The sequence below is a fragment of the Protopterus annectens genome, chromosome 3.part0, assembly GCF_019279795.1.
Source record: "Protopterus annectens isolate FY-2018-M chromosome 3.part0, PAN1.0, whole genome shotgun sequence".
Classification (NCBI taxonomy): domain Eukaryota; kingdom Metazoa; phylum Chordata; order Ceratodontiformes; family Protopteridae; genus Protopterus; species Protopterus annectens.
In genome coordinates, this window is record NC_056731.1 from 1,496,021,296 (window position 1) to 1,496,043,857 (window position 22,562).

General features: G+C 44.4%; 1 protein-coding gene across 1 annotated transcript in view; it reads left to right on the forward strand.

Annotated features, from left to right (window-relative positions):
- TCEA1 (transcription elongation factor A1) overlaps nucleotides 1–21,873 on the forward strand; it is a gene marked incomplete in the record, with an annotated part of 560,757 nt that extends 538,884 nt beyond the window's left edge. The window contains 1 exon segment of the mRNA XM_044065512.1: nucleotides 21,572–21,873. Coding sequence (XP_043921447.1) covers nucleotides 21,572–21,580 — 9 coding nt within the window.
- Between the last annotated feature and the right edge of the window lie 689 nt (nucleotides 21,874–22,562).

Here is a 22,562-nt window from a genome sequence, read left to right on the forward strand (position 1 = left end):
CCCCTTCCACACGAAGTCTGGCTTCCTCAGACAGTACTACTTCACTGTCAGCCTGGGTATTACTACTCACCTCTACCTTTGTCATTCTGTCCAAGGTACCATCAATACCACCAAGCAGCTGTGGCTCACCTTCAGTCTCACTGCTACAGGGTAGCTCCCTCCCTGAAGTAACCACCTAACCAGGCTACTAGACTTACCTGCTTGCCTCCAAGCCTGACTGTGTGTAACTGCACAAGCACAGGGTACTGCACTATCAAAATCATTCCCTATCAGGACATCTGCAGGTATGTCCTCAAACACACCTTCTTGCTGGCTTTCTTTTCCACCCTCCCAGTCAAGGTTGAACCCTAGCCAAAGGTATTTGGAATGGGATCCCTCCTAAAGCCCTGACTGAAGTAGACTGCCCAGGCAAGTATTGCTCCTCTGTAACCATTGTAGGCTTTACAGTGGTTATATCAGAGGCTCTGTCTCTTGGTAGTGGCCTCTTTGCCATTCATTACAATAGGATATAACCTCTGGTGGTGGTTTGGTACCCTTGTTGTCCCAAGACAACCTACTATTGGCATTTTGTCTTTCCCACTTACTGGCTCCCTCACCTTTTGTTCCCCGCCTTGCCTCCGTGGACACCTGTATGCCACATGGCTCCACTGGTTGCATTCAAAACATTTAACCCTAGCTCCTGGATGTGTACCTGGACTAGTGGCTTCCCCGGCTACTGGCCGATTCTGTTGTAGCAGTCTGTGTTGCCCACCATGGGTTCCTTTAGACCCATGAGCAGTACTGGGGGTCCCTTTCCTGTGTAGGGCTGCTCTGCTTGCCCAGGTATAGGTCTCCCTTCTTCCCCATCTCATCTGAAGTAGCACATTGCCTGAGGACATGAGGATCTGACTAGCTGGTAGACAAAGTGCTAAGGACTTCTTCCCTTACCAAAAGGTCTGCCAGCCCTTCAAAAGTGGTGACCTGACATCCACTCACCCACATATCGAAATAAGTGCCCAGTTCAGCAACATATTCTCACACACACGCTTTCATCTGTCTTGTGTCATATGCTCACAAAACGTTTTCCTGTATGTTTCAGGTGTTAGCTTAAACAATTCTAACAAGTGATTTTTAACAGCAGTATAATCAAAACATGCAACATCAGACATTTTTGACAAAACAGTGAAGTTACAGCTTTACCATGGAGTAAGGGGGTCAGGAACAAAAACCCCAGAGGCTTTTGTCAACACCATACTGTTTGCATACCTTCTCAAACATGTGAATGAAACTATCAAAATTATCCCCCTCTTTAAACTGCGGAAGAAATTTTCTGACCTTTGTGCTTCCCCATTACCTCCATGACTCTGGCGAAGAGTCAGCATCTTCTTCTCATGCTACCTCTGCCTCTCCTTTTCCTCAGCTTCCAGGTGTAGCAGTTTGTCATTCTCCTCAGCCTGCAATTGTTGCATCCTCACTCTGGATGCCTCAGTCTCTCGGTTGCTTCTATTCCCACACGCCTGGCCACCAACTCAAGTCTTATTAGCTCCAGATGGATTTTTAAGTCCTCTGCAGAAAGGTTAAGCTGTCCATTCTCTGCGGATATTACATCTCCGCTGCCAGTGTGATTGTCCTCCTGGTTGCTGTTTTCTGATGCAGCTGTAACTAAGGCTGCAATCAGGTCTGCCTTAGTCAGTTTCCATGCACCAGTTCCCTAGCCTGGCACATGTCCATCAGCTGGCTCCTTGTCAGCTTTCCATACTCCTCTGCTGACATGTTGCCTGCTCACCCTGACTAACTAAGCTAACAAAAGAAAAAAATTGTGATCTGAACTCGTATTCACTGTGTGGCTGATTTAGAGGACAAACCACCTTCAGAGCTCACTGTACACCAGCTACAGGAATTCACTCTACCCACACCACTACAAGCCAGTTAGTATTTGCCAACCGATTAATATATGGTGTGGATGCCCCACCACTGCCAAACAATTAATATGCGACACCCGTGCCCTGGCCCAGCAATCAAGGAGCCTCAATCCTCGCCTCTAACACCAGTGAAGGGTGTCTCATATAGGAGGGAAGGATAACTGCAAACTAGGAGCCATAATCAAAACTCCAAAAGATGTGGACATCCTACAAAAGGGCCTCGCTGAGACAGATGCCTGGTGTCAAAGCCATGGCCTCAAGCTCAATGCCAAAAAGTGCATTGTCATCCCTTTTGTAAAAACTCAGTACCCATGAACTACCACATAGGTGGTAGTCTATTTAACACCGGAAGTGTGATGAGACCTTGGGACACAGGTGGACAGTAGTCTCTCCTTTGATAATCACATCGCCACAGTAGTCAGGAAATCCTACGTGGCACACCTAATCACGAAAGGTTTCTCATCCAGGAAAAAAGAGGTCATTGTTCCCCTCTACTCGTCACTCATTAGACCCATTATAGAGTACAATACCCCTTTTGGTATGTACCTCACAAGACATCTACAACAACTGGAAAGGCCACAGAAATACCTCACAGAGGATTACCGACCTCAAAGAGATGCCCTATGCAGACTGTCTCAAAAAACTGCAGCTTTACTCCATTGCATATCGCCTACTCGGAGGCGATCTCTGCCTAACACACAAAGCTATGTCAAACCCAGAGCTTTTTGACATGCTCCACTTAAAGAAATCCCAATCCTTACGAGCTACACGCTCTAGGGACCTAAACCTCGTCGTCACATTAAACAGAACATGCTGGAGGGATAGATTCCTGTCCCAGAGACTTCCCATACTCTGGAACAAACTACCTATGTATATCAAACAAAGCTCCTCATTAGCACTCTTCAAGAAAAATCTTGATGATTGGATGGGAGATAGGAAATTCACCCCTGGGATCACCTCTGTGGCTCTGCTCGACAGTGGCACAGGAAAATAATTTTCTTGGGTGGCGAAAGCCAGGGTACTTTTGGCTAGGCTTATATAGGCCCTAGGGCCAATAGCCTAGTACCCACCTATGAACCTATAAATATACACAGTAAAGTGCAGTTTCCCTTAAGAGCACACAAATATCACAGTCGGTCCAGGGTGGGTCGCTCTCATGCTCTCCAGGTCCCCAATAAGACTTCCCACTGGCACAGCTAATAGGGTCCAGATCTCAGCCTAGTGGGCAAAGTTCGCAGATGACTGGAAACTGGGGGCCATAATCTAATCTCCAGCTGACACAAGCATCCTCCAAAAGGGTCTCACAGAGACGGATGCTTGGTGCCAGAGCCACGGCCTCGAGCTATATGCTAAAAAGTGCATAGTCATCCCCTTTGGGAAAAACAAGGTGCCCACAAATTTACCACATAGGTGGTAATCCATTAAGTACGGAAGAAGTAATTCGAGATTTGAGGACCAATGTAGATAGTAATCTCTCCTTTGTTAATCACATTGCTAAAGTGGTTAGAAAGACCTTCTATATAGCCCACCTTATCACGAAAGGGTTCGCATCTAGATCGAGAGGTCATTGTGCCCCTCTACTCATCAGGCCCATAATTGAATACAATGCCCCTTTTGGGATGTACCTTACCCGACACCTGCAGCAACTGGAGAGACCCCAAAAGTACCTCACCAAGAGGATCATGGGCTACAAACAGATGTCCTATGCAGCTCGACTAAAAAAGACTCCAGCTCTACTCAGTTGCTTACCGCCTACACAGAGGCGATCTATGCCTGACTTGCAAAGCCATGTCAAACCCAGAATTAATGGACATGCTCCACCTCAAAAAATCCAAGTCCCTTAGAGCTACACGCTCCAGGGACCTAAACCTCAGCACAAAAATAAATAGGACATGCTGGAGGGACAGATTAATTTCCCAGGGGTTCCCCTCACTCTGGAATAGAATCCCAATTCATGTTAGACATAGCCCCTTGCTGACCCTCTTCAAGCGAAATCTGGACGCGTGGATGGGAAATCGCAAATTCACCCCTGGGATCTCTTCTGTGTCCCTGCTAGACAGAGACACAGTAAACTAATCTTAAAAGGGTACCTTCTGTGACCTACTTTACAGAGGCACAGTAGGCTAATCTAGTAGGGAGGCGGAAGCCAGATACATTCTGGCTAGGCTTATAAATGCCCTAGGGCAGATAGCCTAGTATCTACCTATGAACCTCCAGCACCCTCTGTCCAACCAGTGCTTCGTGTCCCTGCCCAAGTAGCTGACACACCCACACACACACACTTTGAGAAGAGGTTGTACAAACACAGACACTCCTGGGGAAGGCTGGCACAGGTTCTCCAGCTGTGTGCCTTTTTTCCAGATTATACGGTAGTACCAGCTGCCACCACCCACTAATATTTAATAGCTGCTCAAAGGCCCTTAAAATGGTGTCCAGTTATTACTGTGCAATATTATTATCTAATTGGTAGTATAGCCCAGGGCTAAAGCTATTAGTGGTTTGTACAATTTTACCAAAGGCATGCAAGTACTCTCAAGAGCTTAAATTATCTCTACAAAAACAGCCACATTTGAAGGGGTTTAAAAATATTTAATAAGTCAAAACACGAGTACTTTTTGCTACACCGTGCTAGTGAAAAGATCAGAGAAATACTTAAAATAATTCAGTAGTACAGTTCTGACATCACAGAAAAACAGTCTAATCTTCTAGTTTCTAGATATTTCTAAGAGAAAATACAAGTCTAAGATAAACTTGCATATAGAGCAAGACAGTGCTAATTAGTTTGGATGGTCAAGACAATGCTTTATGCTCTCTGATTCTCTGTTTTTAAAATCACATTCCTGGTTCACATTACATCATTCTTCACACTTCACTGGGTTCCCAGGCTAACAGAAACTGCATTTACATTCTTCACCTCTGGGCAGAAACCAGAGCAATAAAGGACATACATGCATGTAAATTCTGGCCATTAACTCTCGCCTTAAAACAATAGGCAGGATGCCTCACTCTAGACTCTGGCTCAGAGTTTTAACATCAAAGGGTCACAACATGCTTTACTTGGTCAGTAGAGTGCACTGTTGCATTTTTTTCAGTTCCACATGTAACCCTATTTTTACCATTTAAGACAACAAGCCTGTGGTTTACATTAATATTTATATATGACAGAATTATCTCCAAAATTCTATCTGGCTAGGCTGGCAGCCTTCATCTTTCTTCACAGTCAGACACACATGACTAGGTACATTTTGGCTGTTCTATCTCAAGCCTTTTTTGATCTCCCTGATTCTGAAGGGAAGGCCCCCGCCCTTGCTTTGCTTCAGACTTTTCCCATGTGCTTCGCCATTCCATTAAATGCAGCTGTGATGCAGCTGATGCTTATCTCTGGCTGCTGCCTTTGGAACTGTTTTGAGGAGGTAGTTTTGTATCAGACTTCAGCCTTTACCTGACGATATCAAGGCTAAACTGATGGATTATTTTCTAGATAATAGGCATTTGTTTGGTGGTGCTGCTGCGGAGTTAAGTCCCTTCAAGAAAAGGGTAAGGCCTTAGAGGAGTTGAAGCATATTTGTTTTCCCTGTGCGCAAGTTTCAAAGGAATTATCCTAATAACCACAAAACAACAAAAAATGCACTAAATAGAAAACCAGACTACTCGGCCAGAAAAAGACACCGCGATCTCTGTGTTTGGATAAATTTAATAAATGAACTCTGGTGCCTCAGCACAAACCAGCCTTCAAGGAGCCTGCATTTGTTCATAGACCATCTTGCCCTCCCCCCCACAAGGGAAAAGGGGTGGTAAAAATGCTCCCCTAGCTAAGGCTACTCAGACTCCTACTCAGAAGCCTCCTTATCCTGACAAAACCAGGTGGTGTCTGACTAATCCTTTTCTCAGTCGCATTTGTCTTTCTCTGTCTGTCCCTCTCCCATGTTCTTCATCTCACATTGCTGCAGTCCTAACACTTGGGTAGTCCGCTGTCCCTCGGTCGGCCCGAATATCAGAGTATAAGGCTGACGTCGGTCAAGGCGCATTTGACTGACATCAGAACGTCAGGGTACAAATGCGCATGACCAACGTCATATCCTCAGTCTTTTTTGCCGCATGGTCCGATGCAGAAGCAGTGTTGCAAGTGCCGTTCGGCGTCCTGAAATTTTCAATTCGGAGTTTCAGACCGAAGTCAGAGTTGGTTAAGTACCCGTTGGGAATATTTTGGTTTTTCTTGCCTCAGTGGTTTACCGGATGTCAGAAAAAGTGAATAACTGTATTTCTTCTGGGAAACATAGGGATTACCATAATTTGTGTATACCTTGTTTGGGACCTGAGCACGACGTTGTTGGGTGTCGCTTTTGTGCTAGGTTCAATAAACTCACTATAAAGCGAAGGTTGGATTGTGCCAGGTTGGTCTTTGGGAAGCGGTGCAATTACAATATGCCGTCGGATGCTCCGACGCCGGCTTCCTCAAAGAAGCGCAAGGACAAGGCAGTTAAACCTAGGTTAGAGGAGTCGTCCGAACCGGACGCCGGTTCTTTAGAGGCGTCAGTGGAACCGGTGGTTCCGACGGAGGCCTCTGGAGTCCCAGGGAGAAACTTTGATTTTACAGGATGTGGCCTCCCAGGAGGCAGGTCAGGCTGTAGGGGCTTCTCAGATAACTGTGCTCCCCTCCCTTCCTAAGGTGTCTAGGCCCTCTCTTTCTGCTTCCAAGGCTTCTCCTAGAGGCAGGTCTAGTTTAGCTTCTGTGGGTGTCACTCCTAGTTCTTCAGGTTCTGTGCCCAAAAAGCACATGCTTAAAATGGCAGAAGATTTAATTACTTTAATTAGAGGCTCTATGCCCCCTCCTGATAAGAGGCCTAGGATGGAACCAGTGTTGGGGGATTATGAGCAGGCTTCGGATGTGTCTGAGTCTTCGGCTGAAGACTTGCAGGAGTATTCTCATTATTCTGATTCTGATGTGGATGATTCTACTCCTTCTGCTTCTCCTCCTGAGGATTTTTCTTTTTCAGAGACCCTTCACTCCATGAGAGAGCATTTTAAATGGGAAGGTCAGGAGGTCAGGACTTCTCTGATTCCAGGAAAAGGCTTAGGGAATTTTTGTTTTTACCCCAGCATAGGCCTTTGGCTATACCTCCTGTTCTGAATGAGGTGGAAGATGTGTTTGCAGAGGCTTCTCTTAATCCTGATTCTTTGCCTCCTGCTCCTGTTAAACCAGATAGGTATTACAGGGTGCCTGAAGCTCATAAGTATCTTTTTAAGAGTCCTAGGGCAGACCCAGAAACTGTTAGCCAGGGGCCTAAGGGTGTTAAGGCTTCTGTTGTCAAGAATCCGGTTCCTGCAGATAAAGAGGCCAGGGCCTTGGATAGATGGGGAAAGAAAGTTTTTACTTCTTCCACTCTAGCCATGAGAGCTTTGAATTGCCAGTTTCACATGTTGAAATATCAAAATTATCTCCTTTCACAGTTGAAATCTAAGGTTGATGCTCTGGCGGAAGGTATTGATTGTAAAGAGTTACAAGATTTAGTGCATGTTTCTGAACAGGTGGGTAAGCATTCTTTGCAATGTGGTTTTGATGCTGTACAGGCCTCGTCTAGGGTGGCTGCCACTGGGTCAGTTCTTCGCAGGCATGCCTGGCTGAGGGATCAAAATTTATCTGACCATGTTAAAACTAGGATTTTGGATGCCCCTTTGCAATCTGATGTCTTGTTTGGTTCTCCTGTTGAGGAAGTTTTAAAGAAAATGGAAGACAAGGCTAAGTCTATGCAGACTGTTAAAGATTTTTTGCAGGTTCAGCCTCCAAAGTTTAGTAGAAATTGGCCTACTAAGGGGTGGACGTATCCTTCTTATGATTCCCAGTCTAGGGGTAGATCTAGACGTGGCAGGGGCAGAGGTCGGGGCTCTTTCAGGCCTAGAACAGGGAGTTCTCCTGCACAGTCTTCGGGTGAGGGCAGGGGTCAGTCCTTTCGTAAACAGACCCAATGACCTACCTTTTCAGCTGCCAGAACCTTCTCGCCTGGCAGCACCTTTGGGAGGAAGGTTGGCACTTTTCAAAGAAAATTGGAGTTTGATTACCCAAGACAGATGGGTATTGGATATCATACATCACGGTTACAGGTTTTATTTCCATACCTTGCCTCCTTTCAAAGGCATGCCAGACATTCCTCCTCAACAAAGAATAGAGGCTCACAAGCAAATTTCTCTGCTACTCCAAATAGGGGCCATACAGCCGGTTCATATGCCAGAAAGGGGCCTAGGATTTTATTCTCGCCTGTTCCTTGTACCAAAAAAGGGGAACACGTGGAGACCAATTTTGGATTTATCTATCCTCAACACTTATCTGGACATTCCCAAGTTCAAAATGTTGACGTTACAACAGCTTTTACCTCTGCTGGGCAAGGATCACTGGATGGTAACTTTGGATCTCAAGGAGGCTTACCTTCATGTTCCTATCAGGCTAAGTTGCAGGAAGTATCTGCGTTTTCGGACTGGGACTTCTCACTATCAGTTCTCTGCATTGCCCTTTGGCTTATCTACTGCCAGAGTATTTACGAAAGTTCTGGCTCCAGTGATAGCTTTCTTCAGGCTGAAAGGAATACAAATCTATCCTTATTTGGACGATTGCCTGATTCTGGCTCAAGGAAGGGACGAGCTTCTTTGTCATTTGGAGTATGTGATAGCAGTGCTAAGATGCCTGGGGTATTCTGTGAACGAAATAAAGTCCAGTCTAGTACCCTCTCAAGACATGTGCTTTCTGGGTGTAAGACTGAATACAGCATCCCAGATGGCCTTTCTAACCCCGGACAAACAAAAGAATCTTTCCCTTTATTTCCATCATCTATCTCTTCAGTCCGGGCTGACTGCAAGGACAGTCCTTCAAGCCTTAGGGTTCATGGCATCTTGTATTCTGGTGCTTCCCAATGCCAAACTGCATATGAGGAAGTTGCAATGGTATCTCAAAAATGTATGGACACAGCACTGCCAGGATCTGGACACTGTCATTCAAATAATACCTTGCATTCAAAAGGAATTTTTGTGGTGGGCTCAGGAATGTCACCTAAACAAGGGACTATCTGTGACCCGGCCAGAGGCGAGTCAAATTTTAACGACAGATGCCTCGGACAAAGCTTGGGGAGCTCATCTAAACGGGAAGTGGATACAAGACAAGTGGCCTGTCAGACTACAGCATCTACATATCAACTTGAAGGAGATGTTAGCAGTCCAGTTTGCGTTAATAGCTTTCAAGGATTTACTTCTTCCAGGGCAGGTGTTGATTCTAACAGACAACACAACTGTCATGTGGTACATCAACAAGCAAGGGGGAACACATTCTTATCCTCTATGCAGGCAAGCAATGATTTTGTGGGAGACTGCTCTCAGTTTACAACTAAGTCTTCAGGCAAGGTTTCTGCCGGGAGCACAGAACTCCTTAGCAGATGTGTTAAGCAGACAAATCATGGATCCCCACGAGTGGAAACTGGATCTTCATGTATTTCAGAAATTGACAGTGTCCTGGGGAACTCCAGACCTAGATCTGTTCGCTTCTCCACTATACCACCAGCTGCCAAAGTTTTGCACAAAGAGGTTTCATCCCACAGCTTGGACAGTGGATGCTCTTTCTTTCAGTTGGAAAAATCTTCATGTGTATGCCTTTCCACCTCTGCCTCTCCTCCCAAAGGTACTTCTGAAGGTCAGACAGGACAAGCCAAGGATGATTTTGATAGCTCCAGATTGGCCTCGACAGCACTGGTACCCATTACTGAGAAGTCTAGTACGGAAGCCTCCATGGCCTTTGCCTTTGATTCCACATCTGTTGTCCCAGGAGGACAGTCATTTGCTCAATGTCAAACTTCACTCTCTTCACCTAACAGCCTGGCATATTCTGTTTTAAACCATAGAGGGTCTCAACTTCCACAACAAGTTTTGAATGTGATTTTGGAAGCTAGAAGGCCTAGTACAAGGAAAGTGTACGCAGATAAATGGAAGAGATTTTTGTTTTGGAGTGCAGCTAAGGATTTGGATGTTTCTGAGCCTGATTTAAGTGTGGCTCTTCAATATCTTACTGAGTTGTTAAACAAAGGTTTGTCCTTCTCTTCTATTAAGATTCATGCTGCAGCAATTTCAGCTCACTACGACTGTGACCCACCTTGTTTTCTCATCCTTTGTTCAAGCAATTTCTTAGAGGGGCAAAGAATATAAGACCCCCAAGGGGCTCCTACTCCTGCTTGGGATCTCAATTTTGTGTTGGAGAAACTCACTCTACAACCTTTGGAGCCTGCAGCTACTGCTGAGTTGAAATATTTGTCATGGAAGACTGCTTTTTTGTTGGCCATTACCTCTGCAAGAAGTGTTTCTGAATTGCAGGCCCTTATGGCAGTTATCCCTTTCTTAATTTTGCATAAGTATAGGGTATCTTCGTACTAATCCTTCCTTTATGCCTAAAGTGGTTTCTAGTGTGGCTTTAAACCAAACTATTCATTTGCCTACTTTTTATGCAAATCCCCAAAATAAAGGGGAAAAGATTTTGCACACTTTGGATGTACACAGGCAGTTGCGATATTATTTGGACAGAACTAAAGGGTTCAGACAATCTCAGCAGTTATTAGTTTCTTTTGCTTTGTGCTCTCAGGGCAAGCCCATGTCAAAACAAACTATTTCTAAGTGGATTGGATTTTGCATTGCTTTCTGTTATTCCCATCATGGCAAAGAGATTCCAGCTGGGATTAGGCCTCATTCCGCTAGGGCTACTGCCACTTACAGCTTTTTTGAGGGGGGTGGCAACTAAGGATATCTTGGAGGCAGCCACTTGGAGTTCAGTGCATACCTTCTCTAGGCATTACCACCTTCCACTGTACTCTAAATCCAGGGCTGGTTTTGCCACTGCTGTGTTGCAGGGCATTTTGGCAGCTCCTGCTTCATTATAGTTTAGCCATCCTCCCTTACCTCTGCTTTGGGATTCTACCCAAGTGTTAGGACTGCAGCAATGTGAGATGAAGAACATAGTACAGTTTTGTACCTACCATAAATGTAGATGTTCAAGATCCACATTGCTGCAGTCCAATACCCTCCCTCCTTCCCTCTGTAGTTTGAGGTGGTTGTGTGGGTTGGGTTATCCATCTGAGGTATATTGTGTATATTGTATATATTGTATATATTGTACATATTTTTGGTGTTAGGCTGGTTGGTTGTTTAGTTGTTGTCTATGGGTTTTGACCTTTCTTTTTAGGGTCTTCTGACATCTGGGGCAAGAAAAGACTGAGGATATGACGTTGGTCATGCGCATTTGTACCCTGACGTTCTGATGTCAGTCAAATGCGCCTTGACCGACGTCAGCCTTATACTCTGATATTCGGGCCGACCGAGGGACAGCGGACTACCCAAGTGTTAGGACTGCAGCAATGTGGATCTTCGAACATGTACATTTATGGTAGGTACAAAACTGTACTTTCCTGTTTGGGTATATGCCAGGGTTATTACATGGTTTTGAAATTCCCTCCCCCCTTCATGGGCATTCCTCTGCTTCCTCAGGATTAACTGCCTTCTTTTCCAGAGGTGCTTAAGGGCCTGTTGCTTCAAGGAACAATTCAAGAAGTTCCAGGACCCCAGAGGGGGAAGGGGTTTTACTCCAAAATGTTTTTGGTTCCCAGGAAAGAAGGCACCTGGAGACCCATTCTGGATCTTTCCCAACTAAACACCTTTCTAAAGCTCCTTTCCTTTCAGATGTTCCATCTTCAAACCCCGTTTCCTGTACTACTTCCTTAGGCTTCTCTACTTTCTCTGAATCTGAAAGATACTTATCTGCACGTTCCTATTTACCCCCTTTTCAAGATGTTTTTACATTTGTCTGTTGCTTCTTGGCTTTTTCAGTTCTCTTGCTTTGCCATTTGGCTTCTCTACTACCCCAAGGGTCTTCACCAAATGCCTCACTACTGTGATTGCTTTCTGCAGGCTATGGGGGATCAGGACTTTCCCTACCAGGACGACCTACTTATCCAGGCTTCCTGTCCACAGATCTTACTTCAGTTTCTTCACTTTACCATTTCCCTCTTGCAAAGCCTGAGGTTTATGGTAAATTTCCAGACGTTATTCCTGACTCTTTCTCAGTGTCATGTTCTTCTAAGTTGCAGGATCCAGACTGTTCCAATGCCGGCATCCCTCCTCCCAAGGCCTTAACTCTCATTGCTTTCTTTCAGTCTCTTCTTACTCTGGCTTCTTTCACAGCCAGAGAATTTCTGAGGGATCTGGTTTTCATGGTTTTCATCATTCTTATGCTACCTCTTGCCAAGCTCCACATGAGAAGCTTCAATGGTTTCTAAAGTCAGTTTAGCTTCAACATTCTCATCCCTTAGATTTTCTAGTCCCTTTTCTTCCATGTCTTAACCGGGAACTTCAGTGACGGATTCATCATTTGTCTGTCAACACAGGGCTTCCTTTTCAACCTGTAGTCCCCTCTCAGGAGCTTTTCACATATGCTTCAGATGTGGAACGGGGGCCTCCTTCGGTCGGCTTGACAAAAGAAAGTCCATATTAATATTAGATAATGAGAGCTCTTCTGCTGGCTGTTCAGACTTTTCATTCTCCTTCCAGGGCTTCTCAAGATTCTCATAGACAGTACCATAATGATGTGGTATGTCAGCAAGCCTGGGGGGGGGGGGGTGCAAGGTCTCATCTCCTTTGCAAGTTGGCTCTTAAGGTTTGGGAGCTGGCTGTCAAGTATCAGGTGACCCTTCAGGCAGTCTACATTCCATCAGATCAGAATGTAGTGGCAGTGTGTCCGAGCAGGTCCATAACACAGTCCGACTGGGTGCTTCACAGGGGTGTGTTTCCAGACACTGTCCACTAGTGAGGCACATCTCTAGGAGATCTGTTTGCCTCCCCTCTGAACAGACAATTTCCTATATTTTGTGCCAAGTCCCATGCCTTCTGGCCTGAAAGATAGATGCCCTCTCTTTCTTGGAAGGATTTCTTTCTTTATGCTTTTCCTCCCATTCCAATGGTCCTGTTCAAGATAAAACAGGATGCTTCCAAAAATCTTGCTGGTGACTCACTTTTGACCTAGACAGCATTGGTTCCTCCTCCTCTTCTGCATCTTGCCAAGGGCAGTCATCACAAGTTGCCTGGGAGGTTGGACCTACTAGCACAAGACAAAGGATCTGTCATCCATCTCCACCTGTCCGCTCTTCAATTGACATTGAGTAATAAGGTTTTGATACTCTACAGACATCTTTTTTCGAGGATGTACTTTGAGTCCTGCAGGTGGCCAGGAAACCCGGTATTAGAAAATCTTACTTATTCAAATGGGAGAGGTTTCTGTTTGGTGTCTTTCTCGAAACTTAGATCCATTTGGGGGGGGGTGTTACTTTGGTTCACTGTGTGAATTGCTCAATGCTGGGTTGGTGTATTTTTCTGTTAAAGCCAACCTATTGGCTATCTCTGCCTGTCTGCTTTTGACTGTCCCTATTGGAATCTAGTTTTGAGACCAAACAGTTTCTTAAAGGTGTCTTTCACATTAGGCCTCCCAAGAAGCCTGTTTCTCCTTCCTGGTATCTTATTTTTTTTTTTTTGTTTTATAGAAAAAATGACTCTGGTTCCTTTTGAGCCTGCTGATTCAGCCTCCTTACAACAATGTTCTTGGAAGACTGTTCTTTTTTTGGCCCTTACTTCTGCCAAATGGGTGTGTGAGCTGCAAGCACTTTTCGCTCTGCCTCCTGTTTTGGTTTTCTACAAGGAAGCCGCGGTGGTACAGCGGTAGTGTTGTTGCCTCACAGCAAGAAGTTATCCTGATGTTCTTCATCTCACATTGCTGCAGTCCTTACACTTGGGTAGTCCGCTGTCCTCGGTCGGCCCGAATATCAAAGTATAAGGCTGACGTCGGTCAAGGCGCATTTGACTGACATCAGGACGTCAGGGTACAAATGCGCATGCCCGACGTCATATCCTCAGTCTTTTTTGCCGCATGGTCCGATGCAGAAGCAGTATTGCAAGTGCCGGTTGGCGTTCTGAAATTTTTCGATTTCGGAGTTTCAGACCGAGTCAAAGTTGGCTAAATACCCCGTTGGGGAATATTTTAGTTTTTTCTTGCCTCAGTGGTTTACCGGATGTCAGAAAAAGTGAATAATTGTATTTCTTGTGGGAAACAGATACCGCATAGAGACTATCATACTTTGTGTATTCCTTGTTTAGGGCCTGAGCACGACGTTGTTGGGTGTCGCTCTTGTGCTAGATTCAATAAGCGCACTATAAAGAGGAGATTAGATTGTGCCAGGTTAGTCTTCGGGAAGCGGTGCAATTATAAAATGCCGTCGGATGCTCCGACGCCGCTTCAAGAAGCGCAAGGACAAAGCAGTTAAGCCTAGGCTAGAAGAACCGTCCGTGCGGACGCCGGTTCTTTAGAGGTGTCGGTGGAGCCGGTGGTTCCACCGGAGGTTTCTTTGGGATCCCAGGGAGAGACTTTGTTATTGCAGGATGTGGCCTCTCAGGAGGCAGGTCAGGGTGATGGGGCTTCTCAGGTTACTATACTCCCCTCCCTGCCTAGGGTGGTTAGGCCCTCTCCTTCTGTTTCCAAGGCTTCTCCCAGAGGCAGGCCAGGTTTAGCTTCAGTTGGTGTCACGCCTAGTTCTTCAGGAACTGTGCCCAAGAATCATATGCTTAAAATGGCAGAAGATTTGATTACTTTGATTAGGGGTTCTTTGCCCCCTCCTGATAAGAGACCTAGGGTGGAGCCTGAGCTAGGGAGTTTTGAGCAGGCTTTGGATGTTTGAGTCTTCGGCTGAAGACTTGCAGGAGTACTCTCCTTATTCTGATTCTGATGTGGATGATTCTACTCCTTCTGCTTCTCCTCCTGAGGATTTTTCTTTTTCAGAAACGCTTCATTCCATGAGGGAGCATTTTAAGTGGGAAGGTCAGGACTTCTCTGATTCCAGGAAAAGGCTTAGGGAATTTTTGTTTTTACCCCAGCATAGGCCTTTGGCTATACCTCCTGTTTTGGATGTAGTGGAAGATGTTTTTACAGAGGCTTCTCTTAATCCTGATTCTTTGCCTCCTGCTCCTGTTAAACCGGATAGGTATTACAGGGTGCCTGAAGCTCATAAGTATCTTTTTAAGAGTCCTAGGGCAGACCCAGAAACTGTTAGCCAGGGGCCTAAAGGTGTTAAGGCTTCTGTTGTCAAGAATCCGGTTCCTGCAGATAAAGAGGCCAGGGCCTTGGATAGATGGGGAAAGAAAGTTTATACTTCTTCCACTCTAGCTATGAGGGCTTTGAATTGCCAGTTTCACATGTTGAAATACCAAAACTATCTCCTTTCACAATTGAGGTCTAAGGTTGATGCTCTGGCGGAAGGTATTGATTGTAAAGAGTTACAAGATTTAGTACATGTTTCTGAACAGGTGGGTAAGCATTCTTTGCAATGTGGTTTTGATGCTGTACAAGCCTCGTCTAGCGTGGCTGCCACTGGGTCAGTTCTTCGCAGGCACGCATGGCTGAGGGATCAAAATTTATCTGACCATGTTAAAACAAGGATTTTAGATGCTCCTTTACAATCTGATGTGTTGTTTGGTTCTCCTGTTGAGGCAGTTTTAAAGAAAATGGAAGACAAGGTTAAGTCTATGCAGACTGTTAAAGATTTTTTGCAGGTTCAGCCTCCAAAGTTTAGTAGAAATTGGCCTACTAAGGGGTGGACGTATCCTTCTTATGATTCCCAGTCTAGGGGTAGATCTAGACGTGGTAGGGGCAGAGCTCAGGGCTCTTTCAGGCCTAGAACAGGGAGTTCTCCTGCACAGTCTTCGGGTGAGGGCAGGGGTCAGTCCTTTAGTAAACAGACCCAATGACCTACCTTTTCAGCTGCCAGAGCCTTCTCGTCTGGCAGCACCTTTGGGAGGAAGGTTGGCACTTTTCAAAGAAAATTGGAGTTTAATTACCCAAGACAGATGGGTATTGGATATCATACACCACGGTTACAGGTTTTATTTCCATACCTTGCCTCCTTTCAAAGGCATGCCAGACGTTCCTCCTCAACAAAGAATAGAGGCTCACAAGCAAATTTCTCTGTTACTCCAAATAGGGGCCATACAGCCGGTCCCTATGCCAGAAGTGGGCCTAGGATTTTATTCTCGCCTGTTCCTAGTACCAAAGAAGGGGAACACGTGGAGGCCAATTTTGGATTTATCTATCCTCAACACTTATCTGGACATTCCCAAGTTCAAAATGTTGACGTTACAACAGCTTTTACCTCTGCTGGGCAAAGATCATTGGATGGTAACTTTGGATCTCAAGGAGGCTTACCTTCATGTTCCTATCAGACTAAGTTGCAGGAAGTATCTGCGTTTTCGAGCTGGGACTTCTCACTATCAGTACTCTGCATTGCCCTTTGGCTTATCTACTGCGCCCAGAGTGTTCACGGAAGTTCTGGCTCCAGTGATAGCTTTCTTCAGGCTAAAAGGAATACAGATCTATCCTTATTTGGACGATTGCCTGATTCTGGCTCAAGGAAGGGACGAGCTTCTTCATCATTTGGAATATGTGATAGCAGTGCTAAGATGCCTGGGGTATTCTGTGAGCGAAATAAAGTGCAGTCTGGTACCCTCTCAGGACATGTGCTTTCTGGGTGTAAGACTGAATACAGCATCCCAGATGGCCTTTTGACCCCGGACAAACAAAAGAATCTTTCCCTTTACTTCCATCAACTATCTCATCAGTCCGGGCTGACTGCAAGGACAGTCCTTCAAGCCTTAGGGTTCATGGCATCTTGTATTCTGGTGCTTCCCAATGCCAAACTGCATATGAGGAAGCTGCAATGGTATCTCAAAATGTATGGACACAGCACTGCCAGGATCTGGACACTGTCATTCAAATAATACCTTGCATTCAAAAGGAATTTTTGTGGTGGGCTCAGGAATGTCACCTAAACAAGGGACTCTCTGTGACCCGGCCAGAGGCGAGTCAGATTTTAACGACAGATGCCTCAGACAAAGCTTGGGAGCTCATCTAAATGGAAAGTGGATACAAGACAAGTGGCCTGCCAGACTACAACATCTACATATCAACTTGAAGGAGATGTTAGCAGTCCAGTTTGCATTAATAGCTTTCAAGGATTTACTTCTTCCAGGGCAGGTGTTGATTCTAACAGACAACACAACTGTCATGTGGTACATCAACAAGCAAGGGGGAACACATTCTTATCCTCTATGCAGGCAAGCAATGATTTTGTGGGAGACTGCTCTCAGTTTACAGCTCAATCTTCAGGCAAGGTTTCTGCGGGAGCACAGAACTCCTTAGCATATGTGTTGAGCAGGCGAATTATGGATCCCCACGAGTGGAAATTGGATCCTCATGTATTTCAGAAATTGACAGTGTCATGGGGAACTCCAGACATAGATCTGTTCGCTTCTCCACTAAACCATCAGCTGCCAAAGTTTTGCACGAAAAGGTTTCATCCCACAGCTTGGAAAGTGGATGCTCTTTCTTTCAATTGGAGCAATCTTCATGTGTATGCCTTTCCACCTCTGCCTCTCCTCCCAAAGGTACTTCTAAAGGTCAGACAGGACAAGCCAAGGATGATTTTAATAGCTCCAGATTGGCCTCGACAGCACTGGTACCCATTACTGAGAAGTCTGGTACGGAAGCCTCCATGGTCTTTGCCTTCGATTCCACACCTGTTGTCCCAGGAGGACAGTCATTTGCTCAATGTCAAACTTCACTCTCTTCACCTAACAGCCTGGCATATTCTGTTTTGAACCATAGAGGGTCTCAACTTCCACAACAAGTTTTGAATGTGATTTTGGAAGCTAGAAGGCCTAGTACATGGAAAGTGTACGCAGATAAATGGAAGAGATTTTTATTTTGGAGTGCAGCAAAGGATTTTGATGTTTCTGAGCCTAATTTAAGTATGGCTCTTCAATATCTTACTGAGTTACTGGACAAAGGTTTGTCCTTCTCTTCTATTAAGGTTCATGCTGCAGCAATTTCAGCTCACTATGACTGTGACCCACCATTGTTTTCTCATCCTTTGTTCAAGCAATTTCTTAGAAGGGCAAAGAATATAAGACCCCCACGTAGAGCTCCTACTCCTGCTTGGGATCTCAATTTTGTGTTGGAGAAACTCACTCTACAACCTTTTGAGCCTGCAGCTACTACTGAGTTGAAATATTTATCATGGAAGACTGCCTTTTTGTTGGCCATTACCTCTGCAAGAAGTGTTTCTGAATTGCAGGCCCTTATGGCGGTTGAGCCTTTCTTAATTTTCCATAAGGATAGGGTATCTTTACGTACTAATCCTTCCTTTATGCCTAAGGTGGTTTCTAGTGTGGCTTTAAACCAAACTATTCATTTGCCTACTTTTCATGCAAATCCCCAAAATAAAGGGGAAAAGATTTTGCACACTTTAGATGTACACAGGCAGTTGCGATATTATTTGGACAGAACTAAAGGGTTCAGGCAGTCTCAGCAGTTATTTGTTTCTTTTGCTTTGAGTTCTCAGGGCAAGCCTGTGTCAAAACAAACTATTTCTAAGTGGATTGGGTTTTGCATTGCTTTCTGTTATTCCCATCATGGCAAGGAGATTCCAGCTGGGATTAGGCCTCATTCCACTAGGGCTACTGCCACTTGACAGCTTTTTGAGGGGTGGCAACCAAGGATATTTTGGAGGCAGCTACTTGGAGTTCAGTGCATACTTTCTCTAGGCATTATCACCTACCACTTTACTCTAAATCCAGGGCTGGTTTTGCCACTGCTGTTTTGCAGGGCATTTTGGCAGCTCCTGCTTCCTTATAGTTTGGCCATCCTCCCTTACCTCTGCTTTGGGATTCTACCCAAGTGTAAGGACTGCAGCAATGTGAGATGAAGAACATAGTGCAGTTTTGTACCTACCATAAATGTAGATGTTCGAAGATCCACATTGCTGCAGTCCAATTTACCCTCCCTCCTTCCCCTCTGTAGTTAGAGGTGGTTGTGTGGGTTGGGTAGTAAATATTGTGTATATTGTATATATTGTACATATAATTAGTGCAAGGGTGGTTGTTTGTTTGTTTGCTGTCTTTTGGTTTTGACCTTTATTTTTAGGGTCTTCTGACATCTGGGGCAAGAAAAGACTGAGGATATGACGTCGGGCATGCGCATTTGTACCCTGACGTCCTGATGTCAGTCAAATGCGCCTTGACCGGCGTCAGCCTTATACTTTGATATTCGGGCCGACCGAGGACAGCGGACTACCCAAGTGTAAGGACTGCAGCAATGTGGATCTTCGAACATCTACATTTATGGTAGGTACAAAACTGTACTTTCGATTCTCTGCTGGAGTGCTTTCTGTGTGGAGTCTGCATGTCCTCCCCGTGGTCGAGTGGACTCCAAAAGACATGCGTGAATGGGCGTGCCTTCGCTGAAGGTTGGGCGTCGGGCTGGCAACTCAGCACTATAAAAATATACCGCAAATCATTAGCGGGCTGGAGTTCCGCTGTGGCGACCCCCTAACCTGGAAAAGCCTAAAAGACAAACAAGGACAAAGGGTGTCCTTTCGTACCAGTCTTTCTTTTATGACAAAGGTAGCTAACGAGTTCTCTTGTAATCAGTTTATTCATTTAACCACGTTTTCTCTTCTCTACCATCTGCTAGTGAAGGTTCTGCACACCTTGGATTTGCACAGACAACTCTGATTTTACTTGGATAAGAAGTTTTTCTTACATCTGACCAGCTTTTTGTTTCTTTTCATCTTGGGTATTTTAGGCTTTGTTGTTTCCAAACAAATAATTTCTTCATGGACATCTAAAGCCCATTTCCTTCTGCTATTCTTTTCATGGGAAGAACCTTCCTTCCTGGGTTAAGGTTCTTTCCATTAGAGCTGTGGCTTCTTTTGGTGCTTTCTTCAAGGGGTTGGATACTAATTTGTTCGTGACACAGCAACCTGGACTTCTCTGCATACCTTTACTAAGCTGTATAAGTTGGATGTGATTTCTAGGGTCAGAGCTGGCTTTGCCAGGGTTATTCTCTATGGCTTCCTGGAGGGCTGTGCTGGCCCTTCTCATCCCAGTCTTCTTCCTGAGCTTTTGCAGTCTTCCTATTGCAATGAATACTGCAGCAGTGATATGAAAGGACGTAGTACAGGTGTGTAAAACCTTACCATGAAAGTAGATGTCCTTTTCACTGTTGCACTATTTGCTCCCTCCCTACTCCCCCTTGTCCTTTTTTCTTCTGGATGTTCTTGTAACCTACTTGTATCCTTGAACTGTCTCTCATTGGGGCTTTTTTAATTTCTGAGGATGGTATGTCCGGACATTGCCTTTATGCTGAGCATGGGGAGCATACGTGTGATATACGGAATACTCTCTGCAACCAAAAGGCTTTGGTATACTGGCCGGAAGTTGGGCTGCGTATGACAGGAGATCCCTATTGTAATGAATACTGCAACAGTGAAGAGAAGGACATCTATTGTCATGGTAAGATTTTACACAACTGAACTTTCCACCACTATTGAAATAAAATACTTTAACACCTTTCAAGTTTCTTTGAAGATGGTCTTCATTTCTCTTGCACTCCCTGATGTGTGGAGAGCTGCATTCTCTCCACACCCCTCTGCTGCTCTTCGTACTAATTTTGAAATCACTGTCTTAAAGCAGGAGGAATATCTTGGCATGATCTTGGATTTGAATATATATTTTCCTCATTCACACTTTCATGTGAAGTATTGCATTTGCCCTGAACTTTTAACAGGGAGCTGCTAAGCAGTAATAATACATTAAGGAGTCTATCAGTAGTAGCCAAGTAAAGTAAAGGTAATAAAGCACTGGTCTATAGGCGGAGGGGGGAGGACAGCTTTGAAAATCATACTTGGTAATGTGTGGCTTTTCTGTTATTTGGGTCTGTCTATAAGTGGAACATTTTAGAGCTGTATAGGTATTGATATTTTCTTCCTTTAAAATAACCTGGTGAATGAGTACTGAACTTTTTTCTTAATTTGATTTTTTTTTCTTTATTTTTCTGTCATCTGTGTGTAATGTATAGTAGAGGGACCAATTCCTTATAGCTACATATTGGCAACCCTACTAACCTGTCCCTGTGGAACAAGGTGCAAATGTACGAACTTTAGAGGTAGAACACAGCTGATCCAGGATTTGGATGTTGACATAATGGTTTAAGTGTTTGCCTTACAGACACAAGGTACAGGGTTTGATTCTCACATGGGGCAAATGGCTAAGCTTAAAATGGCCCGCAAGGGCAGGTAGGTTCATAGATTAGTACTAGGCTATCTATGAAACAAAATGTCTTCATTCAGTAGTAAAGATTTTTTTTAGGTTTGCTAAGTTGAACTTACTTTGATTAGAGAAACTAGGATCTGTGGTGGTATGCTTTCTTAAGCCGTACTTAGGATTATTGGCCTACTCTTCCAGATGCTTTCCCCCTGGTATTTTTAGGGTAGCCTCATCCATATGCAGGTACAGATCCTGTTATTTTATAAGCTCTTTAGCTCCACCTTGGAAATGTCCTAGCAGTCAAGTCGTTGGAGTTCACTACTTTTGTTTCTAGGGCTGTCTGTGCTGATAACTCAAGCCAAAAAACTAGCTTCAGGAAGGGCAGTAGTTAAACAGCTGAATGGTGTTCTTTGAGTTCTCACGTGACTGTTTATTTAAATTTGATAACTTCACAGAGCTAATGTTTAGTGATAGAAATATGTAATTGCTTTCTTTTTCATCTACAGTTCTGCTGAGTTGAAGACCTTTTCAGGAACACAGAAATGGCAGAAGAGAACCAGAGAAGTATTTGGTTTTATAGCAAGCTAGGATAACAGGCCAAGCATCATAACCATCAGTGGCCAGGCAATATGATTTCAGAAGGAATTCATCTTGGGGCAGCATTCATTTTTGTAATGATCACAGCTTCCTCAAAGTACCCTTGTGTGTTTACTAATGTTAATAATGCGTCAACTTTTATTATGGATGTGATGTGCTTACTCATTTTTATATGACCAGATTGGCATTAAACTTTTATGTAAACAATTTTCTTCTGTTTCCATGTTTTTGTTTTCATTTTTTAAATGAGTAGTTTATTCGTGTTCAGCACCAGTGAATTTCTAGGTGCTACAGGGTCATTTTTTTAATCATTTCCAAGTTCCGCAGTGTAAAAAATGAAAAAGCGCATACTTATCTGAATCTTTCTTCATGCATGTCTGTTTTTTTTACAACTGTATATTTTTAGATGCTTGCTTAATAACCAGGAAGTCAAAGGAGATTACTTGGTTTAGCACAGGTCATAATTAGTCCAGTGGTCAGTTGTAAAAACACATCTGATAATATAGGTGGAAGATCAGATTTCAGAAGTGCCTCGTAATAAATAAATTTAGAATTTGCACTTTTGAAGGGCTTTGTATAGCTAGCTTGGCACATTTCTAAAATAGTGTGTGTTCCAATCCTTGGGAGGCATGCAGATTTTTTAGCCTGTGTCGATTGTTGCATCATGCACTTCAGCTTACTCTCTCTTCCCCACTTTTTTGTCTCTCTCATTGTTTAGTGTGCATCTTAAATCTCCTCCATTTGATGAAAATATGTAACTCTTCAGTGTTCCTGCAGGCAGCTTATTAATTGCCAACATCCACAAAGGCACTCCCTTAACTTGGGGAAGGAGCACAGTATGGTGCATCGCTACAAGTGTCAGCCAGTTGAAGTAGACAGAAAAGCTAGAGGCCTGCATCC